Source organism: Caloenas nicobarica, chromosome 20 (assembly GCF_036013445.1).
Source record: "Caloenas nicobarica isolate bCalNic1 chromosome 20, bCalNic1.hap1, whole genome shotgun sequence".
Taxonomy (NCBI): Eukaryota; Metazoa; Chordata; class Aves; order Columbiformes; family Columbidae; genus Caloenas; species Caloenas nicobarica.
In genome coordinates, this window is record NC_088264.1 from 2,506,700 (window position 1) to 2,533,769 (window position 27,070).

At 41.1% G+C, this 27,070-nt stretch overlaps 1 protein-coding gene across 3 annotated transcripts in view; it reads right to left on the minus strand.

Annotated features, from left to right (window-relative positions):
- Positions 1-27,070, minus strand: part of HMCN1 (hemicentin 1) — a 195,873-nt gene that overhangs the window by 65,109 nt on the left and 103,694 nt on the right. For all 3 annotated transcript variants that reach the window (XM_065649133.1, XM_065649134.1, XM_065649132.1), the window contains exons 24-44: positions 26,761-27,033; positions 25,561-25,656; positions 24,963-25,157; positions 24,074-24,204; positions 23,323-23,470; positions 22,724-22,850; positions 21,551-21,705; positions 19,605-19,883; positions 18,713-18,994; positions 17,561-17,669; positions 16,796-16,965; positions 16,404-16,558; positions 15,488-15,611; positions 14,081-14,182; positions 11,756-11,932; positions 9,178-9,329; positions 8,288-8,411; positions 4,629-4,804; positions 4,389-4,485; positions 2,293-2,415; positions 378-539 (exon numbers count right to left, since the gene is read on the minus strand). In XM_065649133.1, coding sequence (XP_065505205.1) covers positions 378-539; positions 2,293-2,415; positions 4,389-4,485; positions 4,629-4,804; positions 8,288-8,411; positions 9,178-9,329; positions 11,756-11,932; positions 14,081-14,182; positions 15,488-15,611; positions 16,404-16,558; positions 16,796-16,965; positions 17,561-17,669; positions 18,713-18,994; positions 19,605-19,883; positions 21,551-21,705; positions 22,724-22,850; positions 23,323-23,470; positions 24,074-24,204; positions 24,963-25,157; positions 25,561-25,656; positions 26,761-27,033 — 3,357 coding nt within the window. The remainder of the gene's footprint in view (positions 1-377; positions 540-2,292; positions 2,416-4,388; positions 4,486-4,628; positions 4,805-8,287; positions 8,412-9,177; positions 9,330-11,755; positions 11,933-14,080; positions 14,183-15,487; positions 15,612-16,403; positions 16,559-16,795; positions 16,966-17,560; positions 17,670-18,712; positions 18,995-19,604; positions 19,884-21,550; positions 21,706-22,723; positions 22,851-23,322; positions 23,471-24,073; positions 24,205-24,962; positions 25,158-25,560; positions 25,657-26,760; positions 27,034-27,070) is intronic.

Sequence of the window (27,070 nt, forward strand, 5' to 3'; positions counted from 1 at the left end):
AGGAACTTACAGGAAATATTTGAAATGTAAATAGGAGAAAAAAATACGAAGACTGCCTCAAATTCCTGCAGATTTTTGAGGATTTTCATGGGATTGTTTAATAACACCTGTTTTTATTCCTTACTGAAATACAGAATTTGCAGTAAAATTGGAAAATCTAAGTTCAAGGGGTATATGCAATGTCTTGGTCAAGCTCCAAGTCCAAATTACCCATATTTTACTTAACATTCTCCTTGGAGTACCCTAAAGCTGTCCTACAGCTGGACATCGTGCTCTGCAAGTCTTGCAGCTTCACATCACTGTACCGATAACACCTTCAAAACGTAACTATTGCAGAACTGGTAAACTATGAACAGGAACGTTCATGGTTAACTTACTGTATACTTGCAAACTGTATTCTTTCTTTGCACTTCCAGCTACATTCGAAGCGATACAAGCGTAAGATGCAGCATCCGCCTTTTCAGCAATTGAGATCTGTAGGTGTCTGCCTCCAGATAATACCCGCACCCTTCCCGAAAGGTCAGCCAGGAGCGGAGAGCCTGCAAGAGACGTTCTTTCAGATAACATCACAGAAAGGGGTCATGAGCTTGCTCGGGTGGCGTGAAGCTCCCTGGCTCATTTCAAAAGTACTGAGCTGCACAATTGGTCGTTTTAGAATTGCTCTATCAGAGTTATCCTGGAGATAAGAAGCTTCACACGAGCAGATTCCGAGGACTTCCCGTATTAATTGCTGACTTCGTAACATACAGCAACCTGGGATAAAGCACAATAACTCTTACTACACTCGCATCCATCCAGAAAGTCTTGGACAGTTCCGCTCAGTAGCAAATTCAACACTTTGAGTAAAATCTGACACTTTGTCCAGTATAGAACCTGCTCACCCAGCACAGCCAGCGCTTTGAAAAATATAATTTAGTCTTCACAGCCAGCCTGTCTGTGTATTGTGCATCGCACAGCACACGTGCACAGCCTTCTGCCCCAGAAATCCTCAGCAGAAATGTAACAGCAAAATAATATCACATTCTCTGAGCAGAATTTTCAATTATGGAGACCTCAGATTAGGCAACTCTCTTCATTTTTACAAACCACAGTGAGACTTCGTGACAGAAAGGATACACCTGCCACTGAGAATTTCTACAAGCTGAATTTTCATTTTCCCACTTGTGCATTTAACATCCTCTCTGTGAACAAGTGCGCCAGACGTCAAAGGTGATGAAAAATCTCGCTCTCAAGTAACATTCAAAATTGCACTGCTTTCTAACAGCCTTTCGAGGCTTTCCAACAGGTTCAAGTTTCCTTTCCGCCATTGAAATGCATACACTTTAGCCTTGCAGTAGATTATTAGAAAATGTCATACGATGCCTTTTTGGCTTCCAAGAGGCTGGGTTTAAAAAGAACTTGATAAACTTCATTTTCTCTGAAAATTTTATGCATTAGGAAAAGTGTTTTGTAATTAAAATCTGCTCTTTCCACAAGCCAAAACTAATTAAGGTGGGCACATACCACGCTGAACTGCACTGTCTAGAAAAACACAGATGAATAGGTATGAATGATTAATGACACAAGAATTACCATACTGGATGAGTTCAATATCTTATTTTGTCTAATGTTCTGGCTTCACCAGTGCCCATGCTTAAATGACTGTCCTAAAAATACCTGCTTTTGTCTACTCATTCATAAGAAGGTGTTTGTCAATGTTACTTTAACCCCTAGAGCAAAAAGGTGTGCAGATTACTCTTAAATATTAAGATGGGATGAGAGAAGGGTTCAACAAATCCCAAAAGCAATTACTACAGCAAGATGTGGTTTCATCATTTGGCAGTATGCCGTGGCTGCAAATTTAAAACTAACCCAGAGGATACGTCTATTTTATGCAGTTGATCACAGGCAGAGATGCTCGGGACTTCACAGTGCTCACAGCCCTGCCGGCTGCAATCCACAAATAAGCCTCGATGCCATCTCGCTGCGCCGTAGTAAATAAGCACATCGAGAGCGGTTAAGTGCTTCACTAACCTGTACGAACTTCCCGTTTTCAAACCAGTTCTGGAATCTCTGCACTGTGTTTCTCTAGCACATCTTTTGAAGCAATGACATCCAATCCAAGCAGAGGTGGGAGAGAAGGGAATAATCTACTACTGCAGTCCATTTTACACAATATCAGGACTGTTCAGATACCTGCGTGCTTGAACTCCTCAGAACGCATCATCGGAAATGTTCACAGGAAAAAAGAAAAACTGGTAGGACAGAATTATCACATTTTCTTTATAAAACAGACAACGGGTAGTTACTCACCATTCTTTTTCCAGGTGAGACTGGGTGGTGGAATGCCACTGGACTCACAGATCAGGCTTATCAAGCTCCCTTCAATCACTGTCAGTTGAGAGATGTCATCCGAGCCATAAATACTTGGTGACACTGAAAAGAAATGGCAAATTATTGTAGCATTTGAAACAAAACCTAATCAGCCAACAGAAGGACCCAAACGACCCTCACAGAAATTTGTCTTGTTCTGCTCTGAAGCAATTACAAGGATTGTACTCCCTCGCTGGCAATGCAGACCAGACCCTGGGTAGGGAATAATCTCCTTGCGAGTGGCTGCATCTGTCCTTGAGCCCCTGAGGCCGACGGCACGCACCGCCTCTGCTTCTGGCTCACTCTGGAATGGACTTCCCAGAACATGTAGGCTGACTCCAGTTCTAAGAGCCTGCCTTAGTCGTGGCTCATAAACGCACAGATATCATCATTAGTCAAAGCGGTTTCTAAACTCAGCCCGAGTTTTTCCTTTGAATTTTTCCTGCAGCAACATGCTGGCTGCCACATCCAGCACCAAGGAGCCCGGCCCTTCCATTGCCCAGCTCAGCTCTACATCACCCTGTCTGTCAACCACACAAAAGGGACTTTTGTTTGCACCCTGATCCGCAAAGTCCTAAAGAACTTCAGCTCAATTGCTAGGGAAGGGATAATTGCCTTCTTGAAACGAGGGAACCATTTTCTGCTGGTGAAAACAGGGTAGGTAACACTTGAAAAAAAGCAGAGGGTAATGTAGGCTGAAACTGGTGAACAAAATCTCACTAGTGAACTTATCCAGCAGATTTTTAATGCACGTAACAGTAAACAGCTTCCCCTTTTACTTTCGACCTTTTATTTGGTGGCAATCAGATGGATGGGTTTCAGAACAGCTTACTGCAAAGGGCTTGATTGTACTGTACTGGCTTCAACCTTTTATTTGTCCTGCTTCTAGTCCAAACCTTTGTGCCGTTCTCAAAGGAGAATCTTACATTTACCACATGGGCTGGTTCCTGGAACCAGAGTCAGCTCTCGGGATCACACCAATCCTCAGAAGGACACATTTCCTGGATTCAAAACTTGAAAATATGGCAAGCAGAACTTCTGGTCCCTGGGTGTAAACACTTATCCACAGATGACTTTCACAGGCAGCTTTTGGTTTCTATTAAGCTTATCCCATCGATGCTGCTAACTAGCAAAGAATTATCCCTTTTCTCAAAATCCTACTGAAATGGTCTCACTGCACAAAACAACAAATCCACATCCCTCCAGCAAAGGTCCTTTGCAACACTGCAGAGTTTGCAGGTCTGTGTGAGGTAGAGATCAAGATGGCATGTGCGGTAACGAGTAAATATACTGCAGCATGGGAAAATCACATGGTCTGGTACGATACTACAATATCCGCCTCCTAATTTAAACACCAGGAATGTTTCTTTTTAATAAATAATAGCAGAATTCTACTAAAAATTGTAGTTTTATCATTACGAACCCTGTCAGATATTTCTAGCCTTGTGATTTCAAACAAAGAAATTAATTTGTAATAGCAGAAAAAGGCGCATTTCAATTTGCATATGGGGATAAAAATATGACACAGAAAAAGCACTCAAAATCAATTATTCAAATAAATCCAAGCCACATTCATCACCTAGTCATAGAAACATTTTACTGAGGCTACTGTTATGACTGCACACTGATAACTTTGCAGAGCAAATAAAGCTAGGTAAACCAGCTTTTATTTCTCTGAATTTTCTTGCTTCAGCATTTAAAAAAGTGGAAAGTTGGTAGGTTACTTTAAAAGGTATTAGAGTGCACAAGTAGGAGCTACAGATACAAACCCATGGTTTTGTATAGCTCTATATATCACACATGCAAACCCATCCTGACAAAGGCCTATGAAGTGGCTGGTATTAATTCAGAACCAAACCGAAGTGATTTGGAAAATGTGTGCACTTTCTTGGGACTGTTAAACTATAGCAAACATAATAACATCTCTCTGCATGAACCTCCGCAATTAAATGTTTATGAACTACAGAGGCTTCTAGTGTCTCACATCAGAGTTTCACTCTGAGCTCTGTTCCTGGAATAAGCTTAATAAACCTTACCCCAAATATTGACATTATAGTTCTTTTCAGTTTTTCCAGCAACGTTTGTCGCCTCGCAAGTGTAACGGCCAGTGTCCTGTACTTGAGCTCCTTCAATCTAGGAAGACAAAAAAAAAAAAAGATTTTTTTCTTCTTACGTAGTTATTCATAAAATTTGCAGGGAGAGGTCATTCAGGTTTCTTCGCGGTGGGTTTGCTCCCCACCAAGCCATCACCACTGGAGCACAATCGCCCAGTTTACCTTCAGTACACTTCCATTTGCCGAGATGGTAAGACCCGGTTTCTTCAGCAAGGGCCGTCCGTCTTTGAGCCACGTCAGCAGGGGTGGGGGAATCGCGCTGCTCTGGCAGAGCAGCTCCAGCGCTTGGCCGATGAGCACGGAGACGTTCTGTTCCTCTCCCATGATGTTTGGTGGAACTACAGCAATAAATCCAAACAAGGGACCTTTGGGTATTGCGGACTTCCCAGAGTAAACATATTGTGGAGTTAACAGTTTTCATTGAACAACCATAACAAAAAAGCATTTACTACCTTCCTGCCATGGAACTTAAGTCTCCTTTATATCACAAAAAGCACCAGAATAATTCTGTTGCTTACAGAACATCCTCTACACAAGATACACGCTAGCGAGATAACAGCTACAGAGAAATCACGTAGATAAGCCAAGACTAGCGGAAAAATACTTGAAATATAGCTAGAAAGGAAAATCACCAGTATATAAAGACTGGGGAAGTACATTCCTGCTAAAAAGAAAAAGAGGTGACAAGTTATTATCTCACAAGACAATAATCAGAGCCAGAAGCTGAAAACGTTTTAAACTGTTGCAGTCAGTGCCAAGATGGATACTTGGCGTTAAGGACAGCTCTGGCTTTAAGAATTTTGTCCAGAGATGGCCAAATACAGAAGACAGAATGAGAACTTACACGGTTGCAGCCAAGTGAACGGGTTAATTGACTTAATCATCAAGTCATAATCTACAATTACTTTATTATCTATCTGTTTTGTGTGGTATCTGCTAGCGAATTATTGCAGTCATTGGCACTGAGCACTATATTGAGATTTTTACTACAGTTTCAGTGATGACCTCATTATTACACGATTACATCCACATTATAGGGTAGAAAAATCAGGTTTTGGATTGAAAGTTTTCTGTGTAGAAGAAAAAATAATGCTTTTGGACATTTAAACTGAAGCCCATTAGCTGTTCTTGAATGGTGTCAATATTTAAGAAAACACATTTTTTCCCCAGTTTTGAAGTTTTTTGTGTTTCCACAGTCAGAGAAACAAAGCAACTGAGAAGGCAACTGAGAACTGAAACTTGGAATACAGTAAGTCAGCAATTTTCCATGGGGAAAGTGTTCGTGGCATATATGTCATTAAATCTTTAAATCAAGTCATAGGGGTTCCCTTGCCTTTCTTGTCATTTAAAAACATAAAGTACGTGCACTGTAAACTCTTGACATTCATGCAGCATGAGACCTGCAATTAAAAGATTTACAAAATCAAAACTCTCCCAGCAAGATTTATGTTGTTTGGTTACACGTAGCCAGTGGGATTTTTTGCTTGTTGTGTATTAAGACTGTTCAACTTGCCCAAAAAAAGTTGACCAGGGCCAAATATGAGAAACTTTATTATGACATTTCCTTTACTTCTTAGTTTTGCAATCCATGACTCCAGAAGCTGCATGTCTGATTGCACAAAACGTCGGGGTAAGGACAGGGGAAGCAGCGGGACCATCTGTGAGAAATATTCAGGGCTTCACTCTGAACAAAAAGATACTGAATTAATTAGCACACGTGAGATTATAAAATGTCCCAAAGTGGTACTCAGTAAACCAGCAATACCGTTCTCAAGACGTCCTGAAAAATAACATTAACAATAAAGCTTTGTTTTCCTTGCACAGGAAGTACTAAGCAGAGCAGCTGATTTCAGAGTTTGGAAATAATTTAGGGAAAAGTCTGGTCTCTGTGGATAAGAAATATAGTAACTGAAAAAAAATCTGTTTATCTTACTTGCTTTGTAGAATTCACAAAGGCTCAGATCCTTTACAAGTGTTATGGAACTGAAAAATGGAAGCTGATCCATTACTAAAGAAGGCAAATTTTTTTTCCAAACTGTTCCTCTCAGCTAAATGAATTGAAATGGGTTCAAAAGGAAAATGAGTTTATGAAACACAGAAAGACAGACACTAAAGCATTTGTTTCTGAAGGACCAGGGTTTAAAATTACCCTAATTATGCCCATGGTAACTATATGTTACCCAGATTGTTACAACTCCTGTACTAGCTCAGCGCACGGCACATTTCTAACCATCTCAGCTCCAACTGCACTCCAAATTATTTTCTTCCTGTAACTTCTTAATTAGATTACTCGTATGGGGCAAGTCCTAAGAGTAATATTACTTTTTGGGGACGGCCTCCCTCAAGATGGCCCTGCAGCCGAGCTCAACCCCGGCCAGCTCCTCATACAATGGTAATTTTAAACATACACAACTTCTAACTAATTCTTTTCATTCCATCTAGCTAAAACAGACAGAAGTTCCAGAAAATAAAAGAGAAATATTAAATGCATCTGTGCCACTTGTGTGGTTGCGTATACATACACACCTGTCCTCAAACTCCAAAAGGGATATCGATATTCCTTGCTCAACATAAAACGCGCCAGCCCACGTGAACCTTGAGCGCTCCTGCCACACCAGTCCCGGCTGCCTGAACCAGCCCTTGCAGATGCAAAAGCAGCCGTGACTCGAGTCATGAGTATCCCAACCACCCTGCGTTCGCAAGGAAGTCAATTCTGAAAGCCACACTCAAATCCAAATAACCTGGCAGCTGTCCCTATTCACCTTAGCAAACATCCAGACTTCTAATTTCTCTTGCAAGATTTTCCAGCCTTCTGCTGAGGATTGCTGTAACGCTGGAGACTGGCAGAGCCAAAGCAGTTCTCTCTCCACTCACCTACTGAAAATAGAGGCAAAACCGCAAAGGTTCTTCAATTCCAAACCCCTCTCTCCACATCTGGTACCATAAGATTTCAAAAACAAATGGCAGGCTGTTGTTCGTTCTCATTTCGCTGGTGTACAAAACCACTCAGCTGTCCAGGGAAACTTAAAACTTGCTAAAGTCAAATTCTCTGGCATTGCTCCCATGTCATGCTCCTTGATACCTGCGCATCACTAATGATCTCTAAGAGCACAGTATGAAAAGTCATGTTATACAAGTTACAAAATATCAGGATGAAGCTCATACAAGTTACAATAAATCAGCAGGAAGGATGAACTTACCCAAGTTCAGGCAAGACCACTTCAGAATTAACTTACTGATTTAATAAGGAAAACTGACAAAGTACAAAAGAGGTATTTCCTACTTCTGGAAAGAGAAAAAGTTGACTGCTTGGGCTCAATACACTGTCACTGTTAGCACTAAAAAAGTCACCACCATTTGGGCTGGCAGAGTAAGGCTTAAAAATGGCACAGAAACTGGAGAGCTGTATGGCAAACTCACCTTGACTCATTTTGGTTCAATAAACACAACTCAGCTCTGGCCCCAATAATATATTTTGCCTGTGGGATCTACATGGTTTTTTACACAAACACATATTTTCTGCTACCATTTTAAAATGAGCCTTTATCTATTAAACTTATAAATTGACTGTTGCAGCTACATTTCTTCAAGGACACCCAGAAGAACATACATATATACATACTTTAATATATGTGTATGTATACGTATACATATCTTTACTTACATACACACACACCCCTCCTAATCACTTTTCCTTCCATTAAGGGTCGGAACCATTTTTACCCAATGTTGCTAAAGGTCTGGGCCACAGTGTGTTTAACTAAAGCTCCAGGAACAGTTCTCATGACCAAAATAAATAGAGATTTGTCCTAAAATCTCACCATAAACTCTGAGATCGATATCTCTTTGGCTCTCGCCTGCAGCATTCACGGCAACACAAGTGTATTTTCCTGTGTCGCTGATCTGAGCGCTATTCAAGGCCAAGACTCGGCCCCCCGACAGAACCTGCAATAGAAGCAAGACACGTTCAGGATACACACCTCAAAGCAAAGCACAAGCAGAGAGAACTATTATGTTTCATTTCAAAATGAAATACTCGTTTCGCCACTGCTTCCCACCATCTCCTGGTTCCCTGCACTTTTCCCTGCAGTCTGTTGTTCTCTTTCGATCGAGACCTGCAGAAGCCCAAGTCCAACTTCACGCAAGTCTATAGGGAACTCCCAGCATTTGTAAAGCTTTGCAGGACCTTGGATATTCCTCCCTCTTGCCAGTTTCAAACATTCTATCGCACCTTCTGTCTGCGCCTTGATTTGTTCCCATAGTACACAAAACGCCCCTCTTTTCTTTCAGGTCATAAAATTAAGTTTTCAAAAAGCTCCTTTTAACTCAGAAATATCTCCTTACATCAGGGGTCTTGAGTTTTTTTCCTGAGTTACTATTTAATGGAATGAAATACCACACATTCTTGAGCTCTACAGATCTCTTCAGCATAGGAGTACGGTCCAATTTCCTTTTCTTGCCAGGAAGTGAAAAATTTGCTGATGCAAGCTCTTAGTGTGAAATCAGTTGAAAGGAGCAACCTATTTCAATAGATCTGTATCTTTTACTTCACACAGTACTGCAGCTAAACTCACACCAATAACCTAGAGCAAAAGGCCCTATAGTCCCATTCCAAAACCTCTTGTTTATTCTGTTCCATTAAAAGGCACTGGTTTAAAAGTCTCCTGCCACCAGAGGAAGCGGCACAGACAGCAGGATGTGACCCCAGTACCTGCAGCCCGTCGCTAAAGCTGGAAACGGGGCTACCGTCTTTGAGCCACGTCAGAATAGGCGCGGGGATGCCTCTCGCTTCACACTCCAGTCGCACCAGATTATTCACCACCACTGTCACCGTGTCACTGCTGCCCGAGATTGATGGTGGGACTGGACGAAAAAGAAAACAGAGCTGAGATGGCTACACAGAGTACTGATGACAATGAAATTAAACGCGCCACTTACTTCTGGATGTTATTTCTCTTTCTGTTGGAAAGATTTCGCGTGTTACTCCTACCGAACTCTTGTCATTGATTTGCGCTGTGCCAAATCTCACTCTTTCCTTGCTCAAGCAGCCAGAGAACTTCAACGGAACTACTGTGAGCAAGGTAAGCAGGACTGGGAACCCAGCCCAGAGGACAGCTGCAGAACCCAGGAACCAGAACACAAATGCAGAAAATACTCCCTCAAAACTTTTATAAGATTCCATTTAGAACTTGTGAAAGGTATTAAGAGTGGTGGGGATTAAAGAAAGAAATTTATCATGTAAACCGCATAAAGCAAATCCATATGCAGAGTAATAAATTGGCCTTGCAGAGCATATGTGAACATTTACTAGATTAGACTGTATAACATCTGCCTGTCCGATGATTAAAAACATCTTAATGGAACATCTCAAAACACTTACTGTAGGTATACAGTCTAGCAAATTTTGTAGAGCCATGTCAAAAAGGGAGACAAGAAGTATTAAAAAAAGGGAGAGGTTTCATTTATCAGGAGAATAAAAACAATTTTATTTGCTCCTACCACTAATAATTTAGTCATAAAGCTCTACAGTCAGTATCAGTACAAAACACTTGAAGTCTCTCCTAGAAGCATGAGAACGGTGTGATCTACTCACACGTATCCTATGTGAGAAAACATAGATGTATAAAACTGTGTACAGAAACTAGGATTCATTCATAAACTCAGCAACCTCTGACGGCCTGTAACTCAGGCCACTTACTCTTAGATAAATGCCAGTAACAGCAGAAATAGCACAAAAAAAAGCAAGCGTGACTTTATAATCTTTTTTACCCCACACACGAGCGTGCAGTTCTCCTATTTCACTACAATAACATCCAATGTTCTTAAATGCCTGAAAAAGTTACGGTAGTGAGAAAGAAGTGGAAAAATTTTGATACAATGAAATCATATGAATTACTAAACTGGAATTCAACCTGCTTCCTTCAGTAGGTCTGCCTAGTTTCATTTACTGTTAAGCCTGCAGCTTCAAGCACTGGTTTTAAGGCAAAAATGATCAGATGATTTCCACTGTAGCTACTGCATCCACAACATTATTAGCAGCTAAAGTTGTTGAATAGGACCAGTGATTGACCAACATAGGTGCCAACTGCCTTCCAGAAATCGAGAGCAGCGTTTCAGTAAAAGCACCATCACTTTCTGTTCTTCTTTCTGTTCTTCACACTTTAGTCTGTTCTTGCTTCCACTATTGAGAGGGGGAAAAAAATCAACTTTTCTCAAACTCATAAACTCTAAATAAATTGATGCTAAACCTGTTTATGGTAAATTCAAAAAGCACTCCATTGTAAGCCTGGCACAACACAAGTTGAATTAAGCAGGTTCCTGGATAGGTGTTTTAGTTTCCTTTGATGCGATTAGCTCTGGCTGCAACTGTGCATGTTCTGTTCTGGAAGGGGAAACAATTTTAGGTGTCTAAGTCAGAAAGTATTAGTTCCCTAGGAAACTCTGGACATATCCGCTGAAGTTCCACCACCCATAAAAGATATACTTAGGAGCTATTTTTCATTTTTCGGTTTAACCAGAATAATGACCTTGGCTTAAATATTTCCTGCGAATTAATCACCGGGTGGGGTTAATTGCCTTTGACCATGTCTTGAGCCATCAGTTTTTCCCATGATGGTCATTAATTCCCTGGAAATGTACTGCCCCGCTCATTATTTGTTAATTAACATTAACAGGAGCCACATACTCTGCGTGCATCTCTGCTGGGAACACTGTGCCAAATTTTGGCCACCGTTTTGCATGGAAGACTCCCACAGAAAGCCAGCTACATGAATATGCATGTATCAAAGATAAGAAGAAGCAGCCCCATCCAAAAGCCACTGAAATCGGTGGAAAAGCTCCAGTTTGGCTTTGGATCAGGTCTCTCATGTCTGCAAACACCCACACTTCCACTTCATCTTATTAGACACAGGACATTTTTCTTTAAAACTCGGAGATTATGAAAGAGCACTTGATCTGTGTCCTTTCTTTATCCACTGTGAGCTTTAGAGTCACCCACAGCAAAACCCAGCAATTGCGAGGCCAAGTTGCTGAAGGGGTAACTTAAATTCCTCTTCCACAAATCTGGTGTCTCTGCGCATTCTTCCTAGAACTGACTTGCCTTTCCACATTTTCCTAATTCAAAACACATATTCTAATGTCGCTGAAAACCAAAGAAAGTGAATTTTCTTCTCTCTGGCCCCTGCCGTATCTCTTCCAACACGATGGTGTGATGAGCAAGTCAGTCTGCTAAGCAGACTTGAGGAAAGCTGGTGCATGTAGGTGTTTTTTGGAAGTTTTATAATACTTACCGTGAACCTGAAGACTGTAAAACAATTCGGCTGTGCCAGCTGCGTTGATAGCCACGCACTTATAAACGCCGGTGTCGGAGATCTGAGCCCCCTCAATGTGCAGAACCTGCCCTCGGTTCAGAAAAGCGGCGCTGGCAGCCCTGGTAAGGGGCCGATCGTCCTTGTACCATGTGATAGCTGGAAAATGAAAGGAAATACGGAAAAGTTGCCAAAAATACCTCCATTACAAGCAAAGGGACCAGTCAGTCTTCAAACTTTCCATCCAAGTTTTCAGATACACACCATTTACAAATCAATACCAATGTTAATTATGATTAATAACAATAAAAATGGAACTCAAAAACAAGGAAATCGGTAACATTTGTGCCAAATACTGACTTTGCCTAGAGAATTCATCAGCAAAGTTTGACACTATCATCCGTGCACATGATGTATTTATGAAAAAAAAATATTCTGAACTTAAAAAATTATCCCACAAAGCGTACTTAGAGGGATTTACTCATCTCATACCAAGGTCAATAGCAGCTGTTTTAAAAGACACAATAACATGAAATATATAATTTTTTTCACCTTTAATCTAAAGTATCGCTACATTACAGTAGACCACCTGAGGAAGTGTGTAGAATCAAACCCCAAGCAGCGACACCAAAGTTCAGCTGGCAGGCTGGAAAACTGAAAACGAAGCCCAGAAAACTGGTACTACACCAAAGGAAAATGTTACGGGAACTTGATAATCAACAAAATCCGAGGACTTTTTTGCATCTCAGCCAAAAGATGGCACCCTCCATCAGCAGAACGTGTAACTGATGTTGTACTGGCATCGCTTCAGCGTTCCCTTGGATGAAACAGCTACTTACTGTATTTGTTTTCATAGCACCCAAGATTTCTGTAAAGACCCACATTCAAGAAGCATCTGGCCTGACTGCTGCACACAAGCTTCCTTCTTCTTCACTGTGATGTTGCGCTATCACTTTTCTTTGCTAACGTCATATCTACATTAGTATATAGCATCACATCATACCTCGAAGAGGTAAACAAATTGGTTTTATTGTATAAGCTATCTGAACGTCATCATTTTAATTGTTTGTCCTAAAATAATTGGCAATTTGATGAGACAAGAGAGTGCAAAATGGATATAAAATCCTAATGTTTTCATCTAATTTTACACATACGCCCGACAATTTCAAATTTTGCTTTATACAGATATAAATTATTCTAGAAAATAATACTTTGCTGAGAATTAATTCTTGAAAAGGTAGGGAAGGTGAACCTCGATGCTCACCTGAAATTTAGTAACATCATCCTTCTGAAAATTGGACTATCACCAGCACAAGAATAAACTGCTATACTAGATATATCAGTTATACATTATTCCTCAAGTTTTGCTGTACAATAATTAATGCAGAAAATTATTCTCAAATTAACGTGGTATTTTTATATTGCATCGGAAGAAGGTGGGAACAAAAAACACACATTGGAAAAAAGAAGGAAATAAATTTTTACCTGCATATCTCAACAGCCGGAAGAAAAAAAGATGCACTGTAAAAAAAGACCTAATCCAAAAATCCGAGTGCTGAAAGAACCCCAGCAATGAAGTAACTAAAATCCAGATGGCTTTAGACTTTTTGCAGGTCAAAAACAATTCAAAAGATTCATCAGTCTAAACAGGAGCCAAACTCCTTCGGATTGTGAGTCCACAAAATGCGTGGAAAATAAAATACAAACAGATGCACACAGCCTAGTTTTCAAAGCTTAGAATATAAGGAGAACCCATAAATTCATTAGTTTAATTTCTCCTCGGGGCAAGCCACAGAAAGCACTGTACACACACAGAAAATCACTCGTTTTCACAGGCAAAGGGCCCAGACCGAACAAAGAACCTCCTGTGACTTTCCCTAGACTTGAGATAAGGCCCTAGACACGGCCACGGCCGACAGGCACCCTCAATACACCGGCTATTGTTTTAATTCTGCCCTATGCTATAAAATATTGCCCTGGCGGAGGAAAAGAGCGTGGGCGTTTAAAGTTGATTTAGTATTCTTGTCTATGGACAGGGCATCACTGTACGTGCAAGGGTGTAGATTATCCTTGTGGTTTTAATTCATTTAGTTAAAAACTGCGGGGATTAGACTGACTGACTGACTTACTCTATGTCAGTTCATATATTGACATTTCCCATTATACAGAGCAACTAATAGTTTCTTGCTGGTTTCAAAAAGACAGAATTAAGCCCACGTTCAGAATATTCACTATTTTCAAAAGACACATGGAAGTGAAACGCCTGGATCAGCTCTGCTTCAGGTTCTCCCAGGTGCGTGTGCATACCTGGCAGCGGGTTCCCAGACGCTCTGCATTCAAGATGGATCGGATTATTCACCACCACGGTTTCATTTAACATTTTCCCCGCATCTTCCAGACTGGGTGGTTCTGGGAAAAGACAAAGGCATCAGGTTTTCATTAATTCAGCCACCCAGCTAACAGAACATCCAGTAATCTGCCCTCTGAGAAACTTTGGGCAAGGGATTGCACAAGCTTCAGCTAACTGCTGGAAAACCGAGGGATTGCTCAAGAAAGTTCGTGTCTGAAATGGGAATACGCTTCAATTATATAACCTCATTAGCGTTAAGAGGAATAAAACATTATTTTTACTACTTTTTGTCAGAGAAAATGGCACTTAAAATGGACTTGCAGGAAATAGGTGTACAATATAGAGCAGTAATTCTCCTACTGCAGCAAGCTCATCCCACTTGTACTGGTAATATTAAACTGAACGTTGTACACGGCTTTGACAAAGCAAGACTCTCTATCTTACTGAAGTTTACAAATTTGCAACATGACAGAAGCACCAGACAATTACACTTCAAACACAAAGACTGAGAGCAAAAGAGGTATTTATGAACATGGTGCTGACACTAAAATTAACTATGATGCAATTATCGCAGTATAGATGAGCATGGTTTCTCTTTCCAGGTCTCCTCTATGAAGATACTGCAATCTTTGTGCCTTTCGGTTTAACGTTTTCCAGTTTCTGACTTGGTTTGACAATAAAATCAACATAATCGTACTCATCATGAGCATTTTGCCACAGTCCATTCCCGCACCTCCTGTATCCTTTGAGGCCTGGGTCACAACAGGAATGCACAATACTTTGTGACCACTGCTGAGGCAAATATACAAAAATCATGGTGAGAGCATTCATTAAACTCACATGCAAACAACAGATTCTCAGGTTTCCCTGACTCCTTTTACATTGGTTTCAGCTGCAAAACAAAATTTCTATTAAAATGTCTGAAAAATCCCCTCGTAAGAGACTGTTTCTTTCTCAGAAAAGTCATTCCTGTAAAATTTCCACCTTCCAAGGTCACGGGGAGTACCGTTATCCCCAGAAGACCTGGATCAAACTAAAAATGTCCATGGCGATACATCATATCTTGATTCAGAAGAGCGGTGGGTTAGTGGCAATGCCTTTGGCTTCTTGCGAACCTCTGATCACTGGAAAGGCGCACTCCTTTCTGTGGCCCGCAGCACCACGAGAGAAAGGCTGAATCCCGAGAAAGACAGCTTTGGCCCTGAGTTCTTACTAATAGAGTGCGATAAGGAAAGAAAACTGAAAGATGGATGTGCAGAGACAACAAAAATGCCCGAGCTTAAAAGAGAAAGGAATACAGATGTCAAAAAGCTGCCTTAAAACAGCCACATTTAGCTTCTAACGAGAGGCAGAAACGTCATTACCATGCACATGAAGCCGAACGTGCTGTTGGGCTTCTCCTGCAGCATTTGTTGCCACACAAGTGTACCGGCCAGCATCTTCGAGCAGGGCCTTGACAACCTGCAGAATACGGCCTGAAGACTCCAGCTGTACCAAAACAGAGAGCAGGGAACCACTTTACACGACCATCCCAGGCAGAGCCGCTAAGCGTCATGGCAAAGCAGATGTTTTACGCCGAATACAGCCACAGCCTCATCTTTCTTCTAACCTGGGGCTACTACTCGTGCAAGAGGTGTCCTGGTAGTTCAGAGAGTTCAGAGCTCCTGGGACATCAGGATTATTAGGTGTAGAGCGGTGAGGAGACCTAGATGGCAGAGGGGCAGCCAAGCAAGGCGAAGAGGAGGCTGTAGGCAGAGAGAGCTGCCGCTGGCAAGAGTCAAAAATTGCTCCAGCCTGAAGTACATCAAAGCCACTATAAGCGCTCGACCCCCCAGAGCATGCAAGCACTGGGAAGGGCTGTTCATGGAAAGTCAGAATCTCACAGTGAGAAGGGAATGTCTCAGTAGGTGCTGCAACAGCAGTGCTTATAGAAAAACTCATGTAAACCCGCCTCACAGTGACACCTGGGTAGAGTCACCTCGTGACTGGCAGACAACCATACTTTGGAGGTTAAAGTACAACTGAAAGGAGCTGGTTGCTGAATTTACAGTCATGGACTCTTCTGATGTGGAGGTGTCTAATGGGAGTCAGTCTACCGAGCACTGTTATTTGATCTGAGATACTGTCCTATTCGGGTAAAAAGCCCATTGCTCTCCAGGATGGATCTTTAGCATCTTTGTACCACAGCACGAGGGAAGTAAAAGGAAAAGAACCGCTACCACATACAGTATATTGTAACTATCTTTCATTATTTAGATCCCATAAGAGAGTAGTGCTCACTCTTATATTTCCTCTGGCTGTATTTACTGGTTGACCATCTTTTAACCAGGTGATGGAAGGGCTGGGAATGCCACTGGCTACACACTGCAGCGTCACAGGCTTGGATATCACAACAGCTCTCTCAGAAGTCCCCGCTGATTTGATGGTTGGAGGAACTGCAGGAAGCATCAGAAACAAAAATGAAGTATCATTTGAACAAATACATTTAAGTATACAGAAGCAATATCTCACAGGTAAGAACAGCTCCACTTCTGTTTCACCCACTCTCATGTCCAGTTTTTCAACCCACTAATAAAAATAAACCTCTACAAAAAATTTGAGTGCTTTCTTGCCAGCAATTTAAAATAAAGGCAGTCTGCTGCTTCCCCCACCCCTCCCCTGGAGTAACCTACCATGCACAGTAACATCAAATTCTCTTTCATGTTCTCCTGCCATATTTGCAGCCACACATTTATAGCGGCCAGCATCTGACACTTGAGCTCGAGAGATGAGAAGTTTTTGTCCATTTAATAAGATCTTATGTCCAGCTCCCTCTTCAACTGGTTGACCATCTTTCAACCACCTACCAAAAAGAAAGTACAGTCTCAGATCTCTATGAAAGTAAGATCAACAACACTCCTAAAATATGCACAATTCTATTAAACAAAATGTCCTGGTAATTCTATTTGCATCTCTAGGAAGGTTTGGAGATGTTTGGTAGTATTCTGCTTTTCTGAGTGGCACAGACCAAAATGGTTTATTGGGAGAAGGCAGCATAGGGGAACGGGCTCTAAAGAAGTCAGAAAGGTGACAGCTGGGAAGCCACAGTGAGAGCGGCTGCCGCCAGCACAGGCAGACAGAAATCTCTAAAGCAAAAGCAATCATTGGTGGCAGATGAAAAGTGCACAGCTCCCTTAGCAAGGGAACGACAGTTGTCAGCTCTTGTTATCTATTCTAATTTCCAGGACATGCATATTGGCACAACATACCAAACCACTTTAAAACAAAATCCTGATATGCACCTGCTCGATGATTTCTTCAGTAGAGCCAGGAGTTTGTCCTCCACGCGTTAACTATCACTAAATAACATGGGCACTTCATAAAGACTACCTCCAAGCTCACCTCATCGAGCATCAGATTATGATTTTTTTTTTCTACCGTCATACCAATCCCCTTACGTGATAGTTGGTGAGGGCGTCCCTGTTGCTGAACAATCCAACTCCAAAGGGCTATGGAGGATCACGATGTAGTCCAAGAGCTCATCCCCACCTTCCACAAGCGGCGGGACTGTAAGACAGCAAAATCCATCAACAGAAACATTTAAACATTTAGAGATGTCATAAAAGTCTATCTCAAATAGTAATGTTAAAAAATAAAACCTCAACATTTATCTCACTTTGGGAGATATACAGATTTGCAGTTCATCATCGTTCCTTCTTTGAGAAAAACACCTCCCCAATTATATTTTGTGGATTCAAATTACTCTTCTCACTCTTTTTCTGTTTTCTTTTGGTGGTTTTTTGTTGTTGTTGTTGTTATATTTTTTTTCAGATTCTGTCTGATCCTTATGAACAAGGAGGGGTGGGGAGACTGTTAGCACGCTCTGTGAGCAGAAGGACAAAACAAAGGTGCCGAGGAGCCTCTGCCAGGTCCTCTTCACCCTGCCTGGTTCTCTTGCAGGGGCAGCTGGGCTGTGAGACACGCCGGAGAGGCACAACGAATGTTCTACATCTGCGTGCAACAGAATGCAACGTTCTACAAGAGGGCAGTTCAAAGCCTAAAAATCAAGCCTGGGAAGTTCTTAAATACACCTTTCCATGTCAGGAGAACGTGATTAGCATTTGTACAAGTCATTTACCTAGAGATGTTCAGAAAAGGGCTGCTGAGATGCAGACTGTGGTAAAGGTTTCAACGGAAAAAGAAGAAAAAATATTTTTCAAGAAAAGGTTCCAAATTGCACAATACAACTCAAATTCAGAGAAAGATGTCCTCCCCCCAGAGGCGACTACTCAGTAATATTTTTAATTGATATCTTTCATTTTTATGATTTTCTTCTATGAAGGCAAGATAGAAGAATTTTAAAGGCTACTGAGAATAATATTTACCTACCACATGCACAAAAACTCTTCAACGACCAACCTGAAAGTTTGAGTCTTCAAGCTGTCCTGTAACCCTGGACCAAAAAAGTGTGCAGTGCCCAGGTTTGTAGTTTGACTTGTATATGTAGCCTGACTAACTCATATTTCATATAACGATATAAAAAAAACCTAAAAACCAGGCTTTACTAGGTTTACAGAAATCTGGTAAATCTAGTTCTGCTGCTCACACACCTAAGATTTCAACGTCATATTTGATTTCTTGTTCTCCAGCTATGCTCGTGGCCACACACAAATACTGGCCCTGGTCAGCTTCAGCAGCGTTCAGGATCTCCAGCTTCTTCCCAGCAGAGCCGACGCGGAGGTTGTCGCTCACTTTCACGGGCACACCATCCTTTAACCAGGTCAGGAGAGGCGGGGGGTTACCAGCAGCTTTACACTCCAACGTCAGTGAGTTGCCAGCAACCACCTGCCTGTTCTGGGCTCTGTCAGCATCACCCTCAATTACTGGAGGAACTGTAGAAAGGGAAAAATATATTGCGAGTGATTAATTCTGTAGCCAGAAAATGTATTAAGAGCAAATGGGTTAGTTCCTCCCCACCCACTCGGGCTCTATATGCCATTATGTCATGTGCAATTTCACGTGAGAATTTGCCGCCGAGGCAAGCCAAGACAAAGGGGAAACAGAAAAGTCAAATGATGCGGTTCAGTATTGACCAGCAGGATAAAACGGTGGATCTGCAGGGCTTTGGGATGGAAGAACTAAAGCCGAAGGTCTTCAAACAGTACGTTAAAGATCCCACCCAGAGTGGCTATTTCAGGTAAGCGTTGTTCAGCACGCACGTGTGAGAAAGAGGAAGGATATACGGAGAAGAATTAGTTTTGATATTTCACTACAGTGTGGTACCAAGGCCCGTGAATTCAAGAGCTTTTTGAGAGCCACATAAAGCACGGAGTGTAAAGCTCCCTTTACATGGCCCTGCTAACACAGACCAGTCTTTAAACACAGCCTCTGACTGGCGCCCATGCTCAACAGCCCTGCAAATACCTTCCGAAGGCAGCAAAGCTTTCAAAAAGCACTTCCTGGAACGTGGCGAAGACCCAAGTTCAATAAACTCTTGCTTACCATGGACATCCACGTCATATATTTTCTCGGCAACCCCAGCAGCGTTGGTAACGCGGCAAGTGTACTTCGCAGAATCTGAAACTTGTGCCCGAGGTATCTGCAGGAATTGTCCCCGATCCACGTACAGAGCTTGGGGGCTGGAAATAATCGGGCGTCCCTCTTTGTACCATGTAATCGTAGGAACAGGGATTCCCTTGGTTTCGCATTCCAAATTTATAAGATTGTTAAGGAGCACCGATACCTCTGTGGTCATATTCCCTCCTTTAATACTAGGAGGAACTATTTCAAAAAACAACACAACAGTTTAAAATCTTAGTATACAAGTCTGTGCAGATTTAAATAGATTAAACATTAGAATGCTAGAAGAATAAAAGATTTTAGCTCGGTTGGCCTTCCAATCCTTCCTGGTGTTTTTACCTTCCTCTTCGCCCCTGAGAGATGAAGAGCGAGCAACCCCCGTTCACCTTGGGAGGTGCATCCTCCCAGCGAGGAACCTGCTATTGAAAACACCAAATACATCCAAGAGCCTCTGTGACCGGAGTGGGAACCACTCCACGCTCCAAACTTCTGAAGATGAAGTCACTTACTCTGAGACTAAATATGAGCTTAACAGTCTAGTTTTATGCTCCTATTTTTGAAACTTTTGGCCCATAGTCATTTCCCTTGCTCGCTAGGCAGCAGTACGCGGATTTTTCTAGCAAACAAGCTCTTGTGTAAATCAGCCAATATAAAGAGTTCATAAATCTCTGTAGAAGTAATAAAAACACAGTGCAATTGGCAACAGCTAAATTTATGACTGCTGGAAGTACCCAACACATCTGGCAGACACATTAACTCCTCTGCCGCCAAACATGCTCAGTATATCCTAGAATTCCACGGACTTCCACAGAGTGTCCATTTAAAATGCCACCGCTAAAATGTAAAGCAAAGTGCCAGTGAATGCATTTACACCTATGAGATGGGCCTTGCAGATAATCAAACCAGGACTAAATATTTTCCTAATTAAATAACTTGTTTGCAAAAATATGCAAACCTTTAAAATATGCTGAAACACACCCAGTTCAAGGGCGAATGCATTTCTTTATCAGCAAACGCTTTCATCCACAGAGATGGGGAACAGTTTTAACATGGTGTTTGGGGAAAACGTCAAAGCCCAAAGCAGGGCTGAACAGCTAAAACAAAGTAAGAACGAGCAAGAATTAGCACTGGGTTCCTCACTTAGTCCATGGGTTTCTGTTTGTCCAGCCAGGACTAATGAGAAATTTAAAAATAAAGAGATATTCCGTTCTACTATCGCATCTTCTGAAGAACCTGAAGTAAGGTTTACTCATCCAAAAGGATTTTATTTATGTGGGGGTTTTTCTACCTCTAATCTCACAACAGCTACAATCACCTGCAAGTCCTCACAGCATTTGCTTTGATCCCAATGGAATGAGAGTCACTGAGTGGTGTACAGGCAAATTTCTGTGCATGTGGTTGCTCCATCCTTCAGAAATGTTCCTGGCTAAAATTTACTCCTAGCACTAGTTTAAGGAAAATAAGACCATGAGTGTATTAAAATAAAAAACTTCTAAATAATTTTCTCCTCCCTAAGCCAGATCAAAATAATGAAGCCAATGTGACAATAAAATAATTCAGTTGAAATTAATCAATAGCAAAATTTGAGAAGGTCTTTCAAGATTTTTGGCTTTCACCAATGAGAAACTAATAAAAAGCACCTAAAAGCCACTGAAAGGCCAAGCTTGCAAAGACTACATCCATACTTAACTTGATACACATAAATGCTCAAAAAGATCTCTATGTTGACACGAGTTAAGTTATGTTTGTATACAAATTTTGCAAGGTCAGAGCCTTAATTTATATTTGTCTGAGCATCTCCATTCAAAAAATAAAACTTACGAGTAAAATTAAAGGATCTTCTCGGATCAGGCGTTCTATAAACTTACCGTGGATGATCAGCTTGACCTCCTTGACTTGTTTGCCAGCAGTGTTGGTGGCACTGCACTGGTAACGACCTTTGTCAACCCTTCGAGCGCTCTTTATGTGTAGAACTTGATCTTTGTCCAGAAGTTCAACATTGGGATCACCCAAAAACAAGGGCCTGGAATAGAGATTATTTTGCTTCACAGAACTCTGACCCCATCCTTTCAACATGAATTTAAACTGACAATAATAAGAAGGGGTCCTTTAACGGCACTAATTGTACCATTGAAGAGTACCATTTAGCACTAGATAACCAGCATTAATCCGCAGAATCACCGTGAAGTGACCAACTATTATAATTAACTTTATTCCTAGTTTTTAGAAGAAGTAAAACACAAAAGTACTTTACTCAGGCTGTCCAGGACGTCAGCATCAGAGCCAGAGTCCTACTCCTGATCTCAGTTTCTTTTTCTAATTACTTAGGTCATGACAGTCCTTTGCCGATAAAAAAATCTCTGCATTTACTAGATGAAAGTGTCAACATATCAATTAAAAAAAAAAAGAAATTGTCACAGCAGAATATCTGTGAGTGACAGCCAATGCCTACGCTGAACTACATTGTTAAACAGGGACACTATTCAAAAGCACAGCCCACGTTGTTTTTCAGCTAACATTTTAAGCCACCAGGAATTCTTCTCTTGGTGTGCTTTCCTGGAAGATGAGATGAAGAGGAGAAACATGCAGGCTACAAATGTTTTAAAACCTTTAATGTATATATGCAGAACTGCACAAGGCACTATTTAGATAACTGTTTGATATGGCTACTGACTACTAATGAAAAATCATGTCAGCAAAACAACTGTATTTTAACTATGTTTAAAATAATCCAGGTACAACAAACTCAAAGAAATGGTTACATTTGTCTTGGTTCAAGCGTCGTCTGGCTTCAAATACTGTAAATCTGCCCTGCAAGTGCCAGTGTCAGCAATGAAACAGTTCACAAAGAAGAGCCGGATGCTATAACAACTTCCGATTAACGAACTTACTGCTTCACACCACCACCAATTTTATTCACTGACAATAACTTCACACTAAGCAGTTAAAAGCTGAGCTTGCTGGCCCAGTGCAGCTTCTTCCTCGACATTCTAAGAGAGGAATAACCTCAACGCAACCCACAAAAGCGATAATGTACTTACTTGCCATCTTTGAACCAGTGAATGTCAGGAAAAGGGAAGCCGGTGGCTCTGCACTCCAGACTGATTTCCTGGTTGAGGATGACTGCCATTTCACCAGGGGTATCCGCACCCATTACACTTGGTGGAACTTTAAAAAAGACAAACATGACAGGAAGAACTGGTATTTAACCTAGAAGGGATGAAACTAGAAGAAAAGCAGCAGCGGATTATGCTACTCCCTTGAAACCACTAGTTTTCACTGCAAAGCGACCCCTGAGAGATCACAACATCATTTCTATCAGGACAAGCACTTCCACGCTTGTGCTGATGAACTGTACATAAACAGACTGCTACATTAGACTGCCGTACACCCAAAATATAAAACAAAGTACTCACAACCAAACCCCAGAACTGTAAAGCAGCATTTTGCCTGTGTTACTACAAGAATGGAAAACTTTCAGTCTTCAAAAGCCACCATAAAGAGTGTTTTGGCAGCCAATATTTAATGGGCAGTGAATGGAAGAATTCATTTATAATAAATTGAAATTTAATGCCTTCTGAAGTATCAACTGTTTTTCAGATCATCATCTTAAAAACAACCAAATCAACAGAGAACTAACCTAATATGTCCAGGTTAAACAGCTTCTCCGAACTTCCTGCTACATTTATGGCTTTGCATGAATATTGTCCGGCATCATCAGTAGCAGCTTTAAAGAGCTTCAGTATCTTCCCGTTGTGCAAAATCTGGACAGTACTGCTTTCCACAACCTGAAAAGAACCCGAGACATTAGCCTTATGTGATCCAAGTTACATCAGCCAAATATCACAGCTGGATTTTTATAAGAAAATGGTAGGTTTAGTCTGAGGATAATCTGTTTCCCCTTTCAGTTACAGCACTAATCTTCTCAACTTCTGCAATCTATTCAATATGACTTGCAGCTCAACATCCAAGAGAGAATGGGAAAAGCAAATTCTTTGTTCATCAGTAATGCTCAGTCCCAAAAGGTGCATAAAGGGTCTCTCATCATCTTAAACTGTCACTTATCAGCTACAAGTAGAAGCCTAGGACTCAAGAATAACCCTGAGGAATTCACATCACCTCTGAGAGCTCCATCTATAGAATGAAGAAAACACCATTATTTGTCCTCTCTGCAAAATAAAAAGCTTACTTTTGACCTGTTGAACAGCGGAATTAATGGATTAGCCATATTTAGCTGGCTTTTTGTGTGGGTGTTCTTAGTGCAGTTTAAATATACATAAAGGCATGTACGTGTATTTACTTTAAATGAGTTCTCATAGCAAGCACTCAAAAGTCAACACAAGACTGACTGTCTAGGGCTATGTTACCTCAAGTAGGTTAATCGTACATACCTGGATATCTTCTTTATACCAGGAGATGATTGGGAAGGGGTTACCAGATACTTCACAGAAGAGACTTGCAGAGTGATGAACAACTACAGATGTATTTGTCACCTTTTCTTGATCTCTAATTTCAGGAGGAACTACAAGAAAGCCCGAAGTCATGTATTAAGCCTCTTATTCCAGTGACTTGCCACTTCCTCCTTCCCCCCAAGTCAAGGACCACTGTAATCTAAATCTCTCAGACCATTTTCATTCCCTCCCCAATGTTTCTATTTGCCTTTTGGCTCTGGACCTATCTCCCTGTGTCCTTCCTTCTCTTTCTCAAAAACCAGAGTATTCTTTTGTTCCATTCCATATAACAGACTCCCAGGGAAATTCATTCAACCACAATCACCATCAATATTTTAAGAGGATAATCCTAAAATTTAATCCTAAATTTAATTTTATTTCGTCTTAAATTTAATCTTAATCTTCAAATCTTATGTTATTCCTTAGGGTTCTGTAAGAATATCAGGAGCAAGAACTCTCCTATTCTATGCTCATTCTGATAAATCATTTTTCTCATATTTGTATTTTAAGTGCAAATCTGTCAGCCAGTGTTCAATTTCTACAAGTGTCTTCATTTGTTCATTTGCATTAAAGTTTTCCAGTATAACTAGAGCCCTCTACCAATGAGACGCATCTAGCTCTTTGAGGAAAACAAATATGGTTTGTGCATCAAGTCACAGAGAACAGAAACAACAGAAATAGTACAGAGCATCAGAATAATAGTGCAAGTACTCAGATTAGATTTTGTAATCTAACTGCACATGGGCAGATTTGGGGTATGCAATTTCCAACAATAAAAGAGAAGCTGTTCTTCAAAAAGACTTCCCCAACAGTTGTATCTATTATTTACCGTGAACTTTCAGGTTATATTTTCTTTCTGTGCTTCCAGCTTCATTGCTTGCCACACAGACGTACTCTCCATTATCGGAAGGTGTAACAGAAGCTATGATCAGCAGCGTCCCGTCCTCCAGAACTGAAATCCCAGGTTCGCTGCCTGTCAGCTCTCTTCCGTTACGGAGCCATTTGATGACGGGCTTTGGAATACCTAACAAGAAAAACGTGAGACTTAAAGAGACGCTTCTTTTGGCACAGAATAAGAAAAATTCAATACATTCCCACTGCTTGCTGGAAGTCCTACTGGCAAGGACAGTGCCCATGGAGGCCAGGAGCTTTCAAACTTAGAGGAAGCTCCGACTGTTACAGTATGATTTTAACATTAAAAATCTTAGTCCTAAACATTATAATATCCTTCTTGGCTCGCAATGACTTTTTACAGAACTTCTGCATGTGGTGGTTATTTAAATCACTCTTAGTTTTAATTTTTCCACATAAAGTATATATGGAAAATACTGTGCATATTGTACGTTTTTACCACGAAACTTAGTAATTTTCAACGATCAACAGAAAAATAAACTTTTGTCACTAAAATTGGTAACAATGCTAGACACCTTTTGCCGGACATGGGAACGCGATGCGCTGATTTGCCACTCTTTCCTGGAAGGGACTGTTGTATGGAGGGTCCAGATCCTCGATAGTAGGAGACTCTGAAAGAAAATTAGAACCCAAAGAAATTATTGAGCTCTGCTCCCAGATGTAAAAATATGGTTTGGCAATACAAAACGCTTCTCAGTCTCTCTCATTCACACACGGTCAGATTCCAATAACCCTCTTTCCACTGAGGAAGTGTGCTATACAAGCAGCCTCAATTACAACAGGAATATTTAGGAAGTAAGGAGTACAATCGGGCTTTCAAATTCTACTGGAATTGCTTCTCTCTAAAACCCACTGTATTTGTTTTGAAGGCAGAGACAGTGTCTCTCCTAAATCTGAAAAATACTATTTAAAACTGTTTTTTCTCACACCGCATATTAGTGCTACTTCCATCCTTTGTTCTTGCATCTCATTTTAAACTTGTATGCAGATTGAGACTATACAAAGATTATTATTTATAATTAAGTACATTTACTGGCAGTTCTTTGTTTTTTGTAACAAGTGGTTCTCAGCACCTCTAATCCAAAGAGATCGGAATGTTGCCTTTAGACTATGACAAAGAAGAAATAATTCCTGCTTAGCTTGTCAGTCATGCTCTATCGATGGATGTCAGCCCATTAAGTGAGGAGTTATATTATACATTTAAATTGGCACAGTGACCACTGTTGCTGACATCTGTCACCATTTCAATATCATACTAACTGATCGAGTGAAGAGCTCAATTTCAGCTCATACAGAATCCCAGTTCCATTGAAAGCTGTGACACTGGGCTCTGAGGTTCAGATGGTGTTTGAAAGTTGACAGATCTGCACACATCGAGATAATATTTGAAAAAGACGTTTCCCATACTGGAATCTGATTTTAATTACCTACTACAAAACAAAATCATAAGTAGCTTGAAGATTTTTTTTATTTAAAAAAAGTAATATATTTTGAGTTTCTTTTTATTATTTCTGCAAACTCTCTGAAGATTATTTGCCTGTTCTAATTTTCCTTAGTTAACATCAGAACATAAAATCTAAAACAGGTTTGGATTTTGCATCATGTAACAGACAACAGCAAAGTGCATTGCCCTCCAAAACATAAAGCAGAGAACATCGGCATGACATTACAGATAGCCAGGCCAGGAGACACGACAAGAGCCCCAATATAAATACCTTGAACTTGCAGGGTTATCTCTGACGTGTCGCTGCCCGCTATGTTACTAGCGACACACTTGTAGACGCCGGCGTCAGGCGGCTGGACGTTGCTGATGCTCAGAGCTCCGTCCGGGCTGTGGCTGAACTGCCCATCGCCTGTGGGCACAGCCCCTCGGGCTCCGAACCAGGCGACTGCCGGGGGAGGGATCCCCTGGGCGCTGCAGGGTATGTCCACTCGCTGGCCAGCTTGGACCTTCAGAACTCGAGGCCCACGCTGTATCTTTGGAGGAACTAAGAGAGACAAGTTTACTCCACGGTAATGTGATAA